Source organism: Biomphalaria glabrata, chromosome 10 (genome assembly GCF_947242115.1).
Source record: "Biomphalaria glabrata chromosome 10, xgBioGlab47.1, whole genome shotgun sequence".
In the NCBI taxonomy this organism is placed as follows: domain Eukaryota; kingdom Metazoa; phylum Mollusca; class Gastropoda; family Planorbidae; genus Biomphalaria; species Biomphalaria glabrata.
The window spans coordinates 17,079,033-17,092,250 of NC_074720.1; the positions used below are offsets into that span (position 1 = coordinate 17,079,033).

Sequence of the window (13,218 nt, forward strand, 5' to 3'; positions counted from 1 at the left end):
ACAACATCATGGCACTGACAATAGGATACAGGTACTAATCTATTACAGACCAGTACTTATCTATACTATATTGGCCCTTATTGACAACATACAGGCACTTATCTATAACATACATTATCTATATCAAATCATGAGGTCTCCAATGCATAAAATAATTCTGAGTAAATCTCAATTTAACCTTCCTCTCCCTAATTAACAAATGTAAAGAAAAATAGATGCCTACAAAAAACAATTCAATTGACATAATAAGGTTAGGGCAACAAATATCATTATTATTATCCATATTATTGATTATATGTCTTACCATATCAACTAAAGAGATGTACAAAAACATTCCACCAGCAACAGCAAATATCCACTCATGAGACTGTGTGTTTTCCCCTAACAAAATGCCAATGATGACACCAATGTAACATGTGCAGGCAGAAAGGAAATTGTAGAAAATGGCCTTTTTAAAACGCATGCCAGAGTTGAGCAGCACTGCAAAGTCACCTGTGTAGAAAGATTCTAAACTAATTAGCTTTCCAATTTATTAATATTTAAGCTTTATTTAGAGAAAAACACAAAATAGTTTCAAAATAGTACAAATGAGTTGGATTGCAACAGAAATGATTAAAAAGGTTGAAACAAGACAAATGTGGAGATTTTTAAGTCAATAAATACAAACTAAATAAAGGAAACTGAGAAAAAAATCTTAACTTTACACTGTAATGTTTCTAGAAGTACAAATAAAACAGGGAAAGAAAGTTGTGAGAGGTGAGGCTAACAAGAAAGTTGTGAGAGGTGAGGCTAACAAGAAAGTTGTGAGAGGTGAGGCTAACAAGAAAGTTGTGAGAGGTGAGGCTAACAAGAAAGTTGTGAGAGGTGAGGCTAACAAGAAAGTTATTTATTCCTGAAAAATACATAGAGCTCCGCCCAGAGACAACTTGTGATGAGAAATACAATTTTTGAAATAAAAATGTTCTGTAAGAGTTTAGAATATTGTATAGAATGATTCTGATCCCAATCCATACCTAGTTCATGTGGCAGCTCTTCACACAGCACTGCTACACTGACTCCAACGCCAGTCATGATGCTCTGAGTGAAAGCCGATCCTATAGATAAACCATCTATGAAATTATGTAACGCATCTCCAAAGATTATCATGTACGCCACAGGGGCAATCTCTCCCTCTCCACGGTGACGATGGTGATGGGCATGGTGCTGAGGGGAGTGTCCATTGCTTGGGTGTTTCTCACAGGCGACACTGATTGTGTATGGCTGGCAATGAAAGAAACATTAATACAAAAGAGTGAAACTTAAAAACTTTTTTTTGTTATACTTATGGATAACTTTTAAACATCTTCTTTGAACTCAACTGCTTTTGATAAAAATATTTGAAAATGTTTTCTTACAGCGTCCCCACAACCATCATCTGAAGAGCCTTTGTGATTGTCTCCATTTAAAATGTGAACATCATTCTCATGGCTGTCTGGACTAGCTGCATCACTACATATGGAGTAAGAACTGGAATTGGAATCAGGCTGGGAGTTGCACATTCCTCCAATATTTTCTGGAATGTGAGAGAAATCTTTTTCTGGGATGTTATTGTCGATGGGGATGCGCCTGAAAGAGGTTGTGATGGTATCATGCGTGGCCAACTCATCCCGTTTCTTCTTGAAGTTTGTATTCTGTAATAAGGTGTAAGAGGAGATTTTAAGTTGGTAGTTATGTACATCCAGCTCAAAGTAAAAACCTCTCTAAGCAGAACAGATTGGTATTTATATAATTAATACCTCTCTAAGCAGAACAGATTGGTATATATATATAATTTACTCCTTATAAGATGAAGTTCCTTTCAGAACTAGTGTCTGTGGACAAGGTATTAAGTACACTTGACTAAAAATAAATAAGGTGTTTTGTGGCCAGCAGAATTCCTAACCACTTTTCAGACCTTGTGATCCATGGGGTAAATGATGTAAAGCTCATCTGTTTCTATAGCTGATGTAGCCAGCACTAGAACTAACCCCAACAAATCTTATGTACTTACCACAGCTGGGTAGACTAAAGGTAAATAAAACATTATAATTCCAATATTCAAATACCAATCTTCGAAGGGATTTGAATAAAGACTTTTACTTTCCCTAAATAAAAGCTGCATAGTCAGTGGAGTAAGATGAATCCAACCACTACTGGGGTTCCAATTTGATGCACACAGTTTGGAATTAAGCATTTTATTAGTAAGCCATTATTATAATTCTCCTGCATAAATCTAATCAATAGGGTCAATTTGTTTGAAGCTTGTGTACATTGGTTCAATGAGAAAGTAAATCAAAGGGAATTAAGTCATCACTTGCCTCTCTTCGTGTGTTGATCATCCTCATGATTTTCTCCGTAACATAAAAGAGGTATATCCCACCCATCACAGTGCTGGCTTTCCATATGTAGCCAATATTATCATCATGAACTAGATGAAAAGCCTGGAACAACAGTTCATGTAACATGACAAAATATATTCAAACAGAACAGTTGAAATAGATTAAGATAAGCTAATGGTATTGGTCCAAGCAAACGGACATTCAGTTGTCTACAATTGTCCACTTCAGCATTTCTACTACAACAATAACAACGTAGATGCAAACATGAGAACAGTTTCTAGGACCAAAATTATTGCATCCCTGTGTAGTTCCATTAATCCAAACTCAACTGTATTTGCCTTATTCAATGAAGAAACCAGGGCATTATCTAAAGGATTGAATGAAATGTGTAATCTTTTTTTTAAATTTTAATATTTTATTCATATTTATTTTCTGCAGGAGACTTAATATGACTCTAATGTAAAACATTTTCTCTATAAGAAAATAATATTCATAAGCATCATGCATTACAACAATTAAAACATTTTAAAAATATTTTTTAGAAAGACAATACCTTCATTATTATACTTCAAATATAATAAGCAATTAAAAAAAAACAATAAAAAAAGTTTTGGTTCAATTCGGGTATCGAAACCATGACACCATCATCTGCTGGAACTTATTCATTTTCTGATTCGACCAGAGAGGAAGGTATATTTATGCAATTATTTATTGGTATGTTCATTACATATAGTCTCCATTAGAGTCATTTTTGAGATCAGTGTCCAGAAGTATTGTAAAAGTCTAAATTGTAACGCAACACTCAATGTTAAAGAAGCATTACTTGCCAATTAAAAAAAAACTATATATAACATATTAATTCATGTCAGGGAATTACTACAGATTTGGTATTCTTGTTCTATTCTGATCACTTAAAATGACATATTAAATGGTGTATGTAGCCAATAAATAAAGTGTCAGTGATGAATTACAATTGACAAAGTCTATCATTTCAATTTTTTTTAAATTCTAAGATTAAACCTTGTAAAAACATACTTTCCAGATCAAAATATAAACTTTGCAGGGGGAATCAGACTGGCAGGCATTTAATTTAAATGTAAGTATTTCTATTTGATGTGGAAAAGAAAATATCAAAGCAGCTCCGACATTTAAGTTCATTAAAAACTTCTTTAAAAAAAGTGAGTGAAATGTTACCTCAGGGATGAGAAACAAAAGGCCGCTCCCTGCAAGTGTTCCTACAGCCAAGGCTACCATGAACATCAACAGCAGCTTGTACTTGGCCAGCTTCATGCAGGGCACAATGAGGGCCCCAGTCAACGAGCACAAGTTGATTATAGTCACAAAGAGCATACTGTAACCCCAAGCTAAAAGTGGGAAAACAGTCAAACAAATGATCCAAATATTTAACTAGAAAGTGACACTTTCAATATTAATAAGATTTAGAATCTGTAATGAATTTACTGCACTTTACACATAATTAAAATAGTAAAATGTCATACTATAATTGTGAACTGAATACTGAATTTTTTGTCCTCATTAAACTGGGGGGATAAATTAAATTACAGTTACCAAGCAATGGTCAAGAATTCATATTAATTTTGGAAGATGAACTTGATTTTAAATTAATATTTTATTCTCTAGTATTCATATATATTTAAAATATATATATATATAAATAGAAAAAAATACATAGAAATAAAACAGACTTGGGAGGTTGTTCAATTGAAAATTACCTTACACATAGACATTTTCTCTCAAATAATAAAGAATCAAACATTTTGATTAAGTTTTAATATTATAATAATAATACCATTAATTCCTGAATAAAAAATAAAAATAACAAACTGACCAGACCAAGACTTTATGGCTGGACATTTAGCAGCCACTATAACCACAAGACTATATTATAGATGACACTATTATATTAAGCTCAGAGGCAGGCTTAAAAAAAAACCTATGATTTATCTACATTACGTTAAGGTAATACAACATGGAAATTGTGAACTAGTGATAGTTATTGAATGTAAAAATAATTACAAGCTTCAGTGCTAGGCATAACATGTTTAACCAAATCAGGCGATGAAGGGCTGGAGATGTTCTTTAATTCCTGAGTATGATGATGTCTGCAGGACACCAGTGAGTACAAGAGGGCTGATGAGATGACAGAAACATTGTCTTGGGTCAGTGCTTGGTCAGCATCCAGCTTGTACAAGGTACTGACATCCCTCAGGGACAAACACTGAAATTTCAACTAACATTTAGCTTCAACAAAAAAAAAAAACTGTTTTACAAATAAAATTGAATAATAGGTTGAAGCTCATAAAAGTCCTTAATTGGACCCAAAAAAAATTTAAGCTTTGAAAAATTTATCATTAGAAAACCCTTTCATTCCTTTGAAAACTCCCATGATTGTTGAATAAATGGACATGATAAGTGATTGTTGAATGAATAGACATGGTTTGTGATTGTCAAATGGATGGACATGGTATTGCATTTATTTGTATATTTAATAAAACCTTTTTTTTTAAACATATTGTTGAAAAGTTGTGTAAAAAAACAAAAACAGTTGTGAAAAAATATTTCTTCCAGAAAAAAAATTTAAATTATTATTATAACTAAAGAATTGAAACATTTTAACAAAACTTTGTACGAGATCATTTTAAAACATACACAAAGAATGCAATTGAAAATTCACAACCCTTTCCATTGATTTACTGATCTGTTTTATTTTAGCTACGTAATTAACAATTTATACCATCATTTTCATGCATTTTTAAATGCAATTTTAACTATTGCTCATCTTTAAACTTAGAGAGAAATCAAATCTGCAAAAAATTGTGTAGACTGGTGTGAACAAGTAACAAAGATATTAACAGAAAGTTAAGTTTTCTGGTTCAGTTTGCAGGAAATGTATACACTATTTCAAGCAAAGCAGTGAGTTAGGTTAAATTTAAAAAGCCAATGTCTTGACCTGGTATTTAGACTATGTCAAACTAAAGTGGGAAAAGAAAGAAAAAGGTGAGAAGGCATGATAGAGTTATGGGTAAAGCTTTCTGCCAAATATTTACTTTAGAAACTTAAAATACAAGAAATCATCATACCTGTGTTCGATTTCCAATGCAGCTATTGAAATCTGCAGCTGTTTTAAAACAACTGCTACTGAAAGTGCTCAGGTTGAAGGTTTCATTTGATGGATATATGGAGATGGCAAGTTTGCTGAGAGTTGAGTCCAGATTGACCACAGCCTGTGAAAACAGCCGCTGAAGGTCCTCTGGATCAGTTAGAGACAGGACCATTTGCACAATGCAGAATAAACTCAACAAGATGTTTAGTTCGAAACCCATTTAATAAAGTCACAGACTTTCACAACACTTCCTGAAGGAAAATAAACATATTTCAATCTCTTTATTACTTTGGAAAAAAAAAAGACACCTTCATAAACTATTTTTGAATGATAAATACTTAATAATTTTTACATTGACCCTTAAAAACATTGCAGTAAATAAATCCTTCTCTGTAGATATTTCACTGAAAGATGTCAAAGTATCACAATATTATTCTTTGAAAAGTTCAAGTGTAACAAGTCAACAGTTGCCAAAGCTGGATAAGCTACCATTCTCCCTGGACACACATGACATAACTGGACTAAAATACATGATTGCACTAGTTCCTTATTTAACAGAATAAACAACTTGTACATTTTACAAGAAATTAAAAAACAAAATAAACACAGATATAACAACAACAAAAATCAACAACAACAACAACAAAGTTGATGAATAATATAGCAGCTGACTTAAATAAGGGGAGAGAACTTCTCAGAATGACAGTTTTTGTTTGCATAGGATGAAAGGTCAGTTAGAGAATGTAACTACTGTGCTAGAATGTTTACCCTTTGCAATGTTGATTTTTTTTTTCCAACAAAAAAGTTCCCCTTGCCTTGGAAAAAAGGGGGGACAATTGTGAGATAATAGTGTCACATAAGTTTAGGATTAGTGCCCATCGCCAGTGAAAGTACTTCAATGAACTCTGGCATCTCAACTCATTTTTCAAAATAAACACCAATTCTAATTGCTTGCTACTTGGGTTTTAATTATGTCTGAACAGGTAAGTCAGTGTAAAAACTCAATTAAGTCCAAATTCAAAACACTGACAGAAGGTTAAACTAGATCACACAACAAATAGTGTCACACAGCAGTGGACCACATGTTCTACCATTGTGACAACAAGTAACAATTATACACCCAGTGATTTATAAAATATAGATGAACCCAGGGATTTACATAAATATAGATGAACCCAGGGATTTACATAAATATAGATGAACCCAGGGATCTACATAAATATAGATGAACCCAGGGATCTTAGATGTGCTCATTTGGTTACATTCTGAGCTTTTCTCAGCTTTAAAAAAATGTCATTCTGAAGATTACATGAAATATTTGTGTTACAAAAAATGCTATTCCTCCCTTATCTTCAACACAATGCCATTTTATATTTTGTTCTGGTTCTTATTGAAGAGCCTGATATAAACACAGAATTAGTTTAGATTCAAATGAAAATCAAGAATGATTTAAACACAGAATTAGTTTAGATTCAAATGAAAATCAAGAATGATTTAAACACAGAATTAGTTTAGATTCAAATGAAAATCAAGAATGATTCAAACACAGAATTAGTTTAGATTCTTTTGAAAATCAAGAATGATTCAAACACAGAATTAGTTTAGATTCTTTTGAAAATCAAGAATGATTCAAACACAGAATTAGTTTAGATTCATATGAAAATCAAGAATGATTCAAACACAGAATTAGTTTAGATTCAAATGAAAATCAAGAATGATTCAAACACAGAATTAGTTTAGATTCATATGAAAATCAAGAATGATTCAAACACAGAATTAGTTTAGATTCAAATGAAAATCAAGAATGATTCAAACACAGAATAAGTTTAGATTCATATGAAAACCAAGACTTTATGCATGAAGATTAAAGAAAAGCTAATTCCAAAACAAATCAAACTCTTAATACTTTTTTTTTTCCTTTAATAAAGAAAACAAAAACAAAATGAAGCAACTAACTACTTAGTCTTTCAGTTTTGGGAAGAGATACAATATTAGAAAGTCACATATATATATATATATATATATAATTGATAGTTTTCTTCAATATATAATTGTGATCTGGTCTAGTTTTGTTTATTATGTAGGCTTTGATTTAGTATCATAAGATAGAGTTAGATATGGATTTCTTTTTAGAATTAGTATTGAAATTCTAATTAGGCTATTGACTAAGTAGATAAGTTTGTATTTCATTATATGATGATTTAGCGGGATATTTTATTTACTATAAAAAGAATCCTAAAATAGTTTAACTCTAAACACATCTAGTACACTGTAAAATATCCCAAGAAGGCAGAAGAAAGTACAGTGTAGTTGAATGGTACAAACATTCTTGACCTCATTGAACACACACAAACATTAACAGAATATAATTATCCAAAGCAAGTTGAAAGGAATATCAGCATGGCTCTTTAAATGATTTGAATATTATTGAAGCCCTTGATCAACTTGTATTTCACACACTCACATTTACCAATCATCCAATGGCATTGAGTCTCATCAGCAGGAAAGCAAAGAAACTATAGTCTCAACTTATTACATCCAGAATGCTAGGAATGTTGTGCCTTTAAAAGACATCATTACATCCCATCCCATTAACCAGTGTTGAAAGATTACATCCATTAGAGGACAATTTTTTGTTGTTGATGTTGCTCAACAATCATCACTGGCCAAATGAAACTGTCATAGCGATGAACATTACAATAGAATGGTTCATAGTGTCTTTTTTCTTTATACTAAACATTTCTAGGACACAAAACCTATGTAACTTTGTTACAACACAAAACCTTGCACTATGTAAAGTCTTAAAAAAATGAAATATTTCACTGCTTCTCATTTACTTCTGATTGGCAAATGACACAAATTACCTCAAATAAGGCAACAGAAAGAAGTGCATCCTGGACACACACACACATTTACCTATACAACAACAAAGTGGTTCTCAAAATGTACAAGACACAATCCTCTTCAAACATTCTTTAAAAAAAAAAGCCTGCTTTAAATGCGTGTTCTCTAGATCAAAAAACTTTATTTTGTTTGATAGCAAAAAAGAGAAATAAATCTTACAGCATTGAGAGACATGGATATAAATGACAGATTCTTTCCCATGGATAGGCTTTATTTTTTAAAAAGTTTTTTTTGTATATTTTGTTTTTATTTATTCTCTGTCAATGATTAAAGTGGGAGTTATTTAAAAACAAAACGAAACAATAAAAAACAAACAACCTCCATCAACAAAATGTTATTAAGCAGGAGGAGGAGGACAAACTACTGAGACATCTCCTGCTTACACAACCTCTGAATTACATTAGAATGAGACCAGATAGTAAGAGATAAGCCTTATGTCTTCATTCTGACTTATTTCCCCTGAATACTCATCAATTTGAAACTGACAAGGCTCATAATGTTTAAGACTGCTAGTCCTCCCTGAAGCTATACATTTGGCTTACAAATTATTGACAGGTCTTAGTTTTATGAAGACATAAGATCAAGTAAAGTATACCAAGGTCTGCATCCATCAACTTGGAATAAAAAGGGAAGTCATTTTGTTGTTAGAAATACTACTGAATTTATAAACAGAGATATAAATGCTTTCCTCCACCAATTTGTTTAATATCATTTAATCAGCAAGTAGATTTTTTTTTTCTAAATCAAACCTTTATGTAAAAACAATTTATTATCTATTTATTTCTGTATAATTTATTATCAACAAGCTATACATTTGGCTTACAAATTATTGACAGGTCTTAGTTTTATGAAGACATAAGATCAAGTAAAGTATACCAAGGTCTGCATCCATCAACTTGGAATAAAAAGGGAAGCCATTTTGTTGTTAGAAATACTACTGAATTTATAAACAGAGATATAAATGCTTTCTTCCACCAATTTGTTTAATATCATTTAATCAGCAAGTAGATTTTTTTTTTCTAAATCAAACCTTTATGTAAAAACAATTTATTATCTATTTATTTCTGTATAATTTATTATCAACAAGGAATTGTCTTCAAGTTAGAAGATAAAGAAAGAGTGCAGCTTTTCACATGACTAACCAGACCCAGTTATGTTTTCTATTATAAATCATTTATAAATTGTATGTACAACATGAAGTCTAACTATTTCTCTTGGTTAGTTAAAGCATTATACAGACTGTTCACAAAATCATTAAAGAACTCTGACAAATCTTTAACTGTCTGATCAAATGTTTAAAATAATAACCTACTTCTAAGAAACAATATAGTATTTTTAATATTTCAGAATAGTATCAAGAAAGAAGATAAATAAAGATGGGGCATGGGTGGAAAAGGGCCTGACTTTTAAAATTAGAGGTCTCAGCTTCAAATCTCTGGGATTTTGAAATTTTTTTGGGGTTGCACCTGAGCTCACCCAACTCAGATGGGTACCTGAAATGTGTTGGGACAGCAAATGAGGTGCTGACCACATGACATCATCATTAACTGCAGACAAAGAAACAGACGATCTTTACATCCTCTGCCCAATAGATCACAAGGTCTGAAAGGGGTAGTTTTTACTAATAAATAAAAGCCATTTGTCTATTGTGGAGTATTGAATATAATCAAAGCACTGTTACATATGTAGAATTAGCTAACCTATGGAAAATATCCACCATCATGTGTATCAGTGAATAGATAACAACAAATAACAAGTGAAAGGCAATCATTGAGGCCTAGCAGTTCTCTTGAAAAATTCCTTTGAATTGCTATGAGAAAGTGAAAGTTACAAGTTTCTAAACAAACAGTAGCTGCTGTATGTATAGAAATCATGTCTCTTACAGCAGTGGTCAGCAAACCAGGGTAAATCTCCACCAAAATGGTTAAAAATTAAATTCTTGTGCTTGGTGGGTACAACTGCAATAATGTAAAAGGCATGAAATTAATTTTTTGGTTTCTAAGAAATATACCACGAGGCTTGGGGGTGTAGTGTCTGTAACCAAAACAACACTGTTGTAAAACTGTTGTTCAGATAACTGCATGATGAAAACCAGGGTTTTCATGACTATTTTTTCATGCTTAATTGAGTATATTTTTTTTCCCCAAATATTCTAAACTTTGATCTAGAATTTCTATCTAATAATCAAACAACTTTTTACTTAGAAAACAAAGATTCATATATTTCATTTTTTTAAAAAATAATGTTAAATGTGAAAAGAGTTTCCCAATTACATCAGAGGAGACTTCCCAAAAGCAGCTGCCTATGTCAACAACTAATCTACCTAATCGTTCCTTAATGTTAAATGTCCTTGATCAGCGATGCCCAAAATACGGCCTGTGGGCTGTGCTTCTATCCAGCCCGCCGAAACGTCGGCACAAAAGATAGAAAAAAATGTTCAAAATGTATCTTTACCTAATGGATTACTAACAAGGCATTTAACATTTGTGCATTCATGAAATAGGACTATAGAATCCCTAGGAAAAGTGAACAGATCTTTACTTTTGTAGAAAATGATACGATTGCTAGCCAACATGTTTGTTTTTATGAAGAAAGTGTAGCTGTTTTAAGAAAAAAACAAGAACAACAAAACATAAACAGAACTTTTGCCATTTTTTGAAGTGTAAAGAGAAAACTCAGATATCCGAATAATTCAATGTAAGTACTAGATCCGCGGGTTTTAAATAAAATAGTTTCAAGGTCAATTTCATTCAGTTTTTGTATCTCTTCCACCATGTGGCCAGCGACACTAGTGTTGGAAATTAAAATGGCCAGCAGATTGAGTTAGGCTGGGCATCACCGCCCTTGATGATGAAAATACCAACAAAACAAATGATATGGATCATAGATAAATTAAAGTGTTGCCTAAATCTCATTTATATATATGATGTTACTGTATTCAAATAATACAAACACCATCTCTCCTAAACATAGTCTGACCATAACAACAACTCATTGAAAAAACAAATGGCATGTTGTTCATTGTATTTATTGTTTTGAAACACAACTGATTTTATATACTGGCAATGTGGAAAATTTCTGACCCTCTGGATTATATGACAAAATAGTAAAGATTAAAATAATAATGAAATTGAACTGAATAGAATGTAGACAGTAATGTTTTCCACAACTAAGAAGATAGTATTACCTTCTCTGAGACACTAAACAGACATCCTGATGAGCATCCGAAGTTAACTTTTAGTAACAGAAAATTTAGACGACAAAAAGTTAAACATGAACCACCAAAAAGAAAGCACATTTAATGGTACAAGAAAAGACAAAAATATGATTGAAAGCATTATTAGACAGTGAATCTAATCCATTTAAACTTTGTCTATAAATCAAGCAAAATCAATCGTTACCATAAGATTCAAGATTGGTGTGCTAGATAATTTCAGAAATGTTAAAACTTAGCATGCCTAGGACACAATTCGGGGTGGGGGGTGCTCAACTCTCAGCCGCCCTAGTGCTCACTTTAAAGACACTAAGAAGATTTAACATTTACAAAGAAACATGGCTTGCCTCAGACTGGAGGTAACATTTTAAATAGTTACTTTCTTAGAGGCTCAAACTGAACTTTCAATAGAAGCCATGTTTATCTTTTCTTAGCATCACAAGTTTAAATCTTTTTTTGGGAAGGTGGGGGGGGGGGGGGGGGGTATTTAAACCAGAACACATTTTTACTTCAAATTATTTATTTCAAATGTCCTTCAACCTATTAAGTATTAGCAATACCAACATTACTGCAGCAACATTACACAATCTATGTATACCTAAGCAACATTACACAATCTATGTATACCTAAGCAACATTACACAATCTATGTATACCTAAGCAACATTACACAATCTATGTATACCTAAGCAACATTACACAATCTATGTATATCCATTGGAATCATTGTCTTTAGAGAATAACAAAAAAAAAATAAAAAGAAATAAGATGTTACTATTTGCTGTGATAAGCAAATTAAAAACAACTCCTGAAAACACTGACTCTGAACCCTAACTCCCTTATCTTTAAGTGGAGAAAGTGGGTCAATACCAGCCCACTGACAAGTAGTCAAACTGACCTAATTTGTGAGCCACTCTCATCTCAACAATGTCAGACTCGTTTGTAATTGTCAGCATTTTTAATTTAATTACAAACAATAAAAATCTTATTTTATTTACAAAGTAATGTAAGAAATGTATAGATATAAATAAATAGCTGAAACTAAAACTGATACCGGTATCCAAAGCAAATCAGGCTTAGCAAACATGAAATCATATAACTACCAGCTCTGTGATAAGTTCTTATGAGAGGATACATACAACAAGGTTTAGAACTAGTGTGCATTTATTACTTTTTTTCTTAACAACTCCAGAAGTTTGTTGACATCATTTCTAAACACCTCCAAAAATTCATCTTGCATTCTGCACATTTGTTTTGATAGGAACAATTTATTCTAAGCATCACCAATCTTCATATTTTAGAATTGTTAAGGTAGCAAAGCAGTGTGAATGTTGAGTGGTGTGAATGTGTGTGTCATGTGGCCAGCTCAAGGATCAACCATCTTTACTAGCCCTGACTAATGTCAGGTGCCCATTAGAGTTAGGTGGACTCAGGGATTCCTAAAAAAGTCTCAAAATTCAAAATCGGTCTTCACTGAGATTCAAGCCAGAGACACCACTATTTGGAAGCCAAGCGTTTTACCACTCAGCCATGGACACATAGGGGATAGAAAAAATCTCTGGAAATTATAAAGATATTGAGACAAATTTTCTATTGATTACAAGAAAAACGATACCTTA

The 13,218-nt window shown here is 32.2% G+C and overlaps 1 protein-coding gene across 11 annotated transcripts in view; it reads right to left on the reverse strand.

Moving 5' to 3' along the window:
- Positions 1-13,218, reverse strand: part of LOC106054459 (metal cation symporter ZIP14-like) — a 43,586-nt gene that overhangs the window by 5,382 nt on the left and 24,986 nt on the right. For 6 of the 11 annotated variants that reach the window (XM_056043938.1, XM_056043935.1, XM_013210321.2 and 3 more), the window contains 7 exons: positions 5,459-5,732; positions 4,395-4,596; positions 3,552-3,721; positions 2,337-2,459; positions 1,395-1,670; positions 1,014-1,260; positions 305-492 (listed from right to left, as the gene is read on the reverse strand). In XM_056043938.1, the coding sequence (XP_055899913.1) occupies positions 305-492; positions 1,014-1,260; positions 1,395-1,670; positions 2,337-2,459; positions 3,552-3,721; positions 4,395-4,596; positions 5,459-5,701 (1,449 nt within the window). In that variant the 5' untranslated portion in view covers positions 5,702-5,732. Of the gene's footprint in view, positions 1-304; positions 493-1,013; positions 1,261-1,394; positions 1,671-2,336; positions 2,460-3,551; positions 3,722-4,394; positions 4,597-5,458; positions 5,733-5,833; positions 6,519-7,945; positions 8,457-10,658; positions 10,680-13,218 lie in introns of those variants that run through there. The other 5 variants (XM_013210324.2, XM_056043937.1, XM_013210325.2 and 2 more) reach the window with 5 other exon arrangements.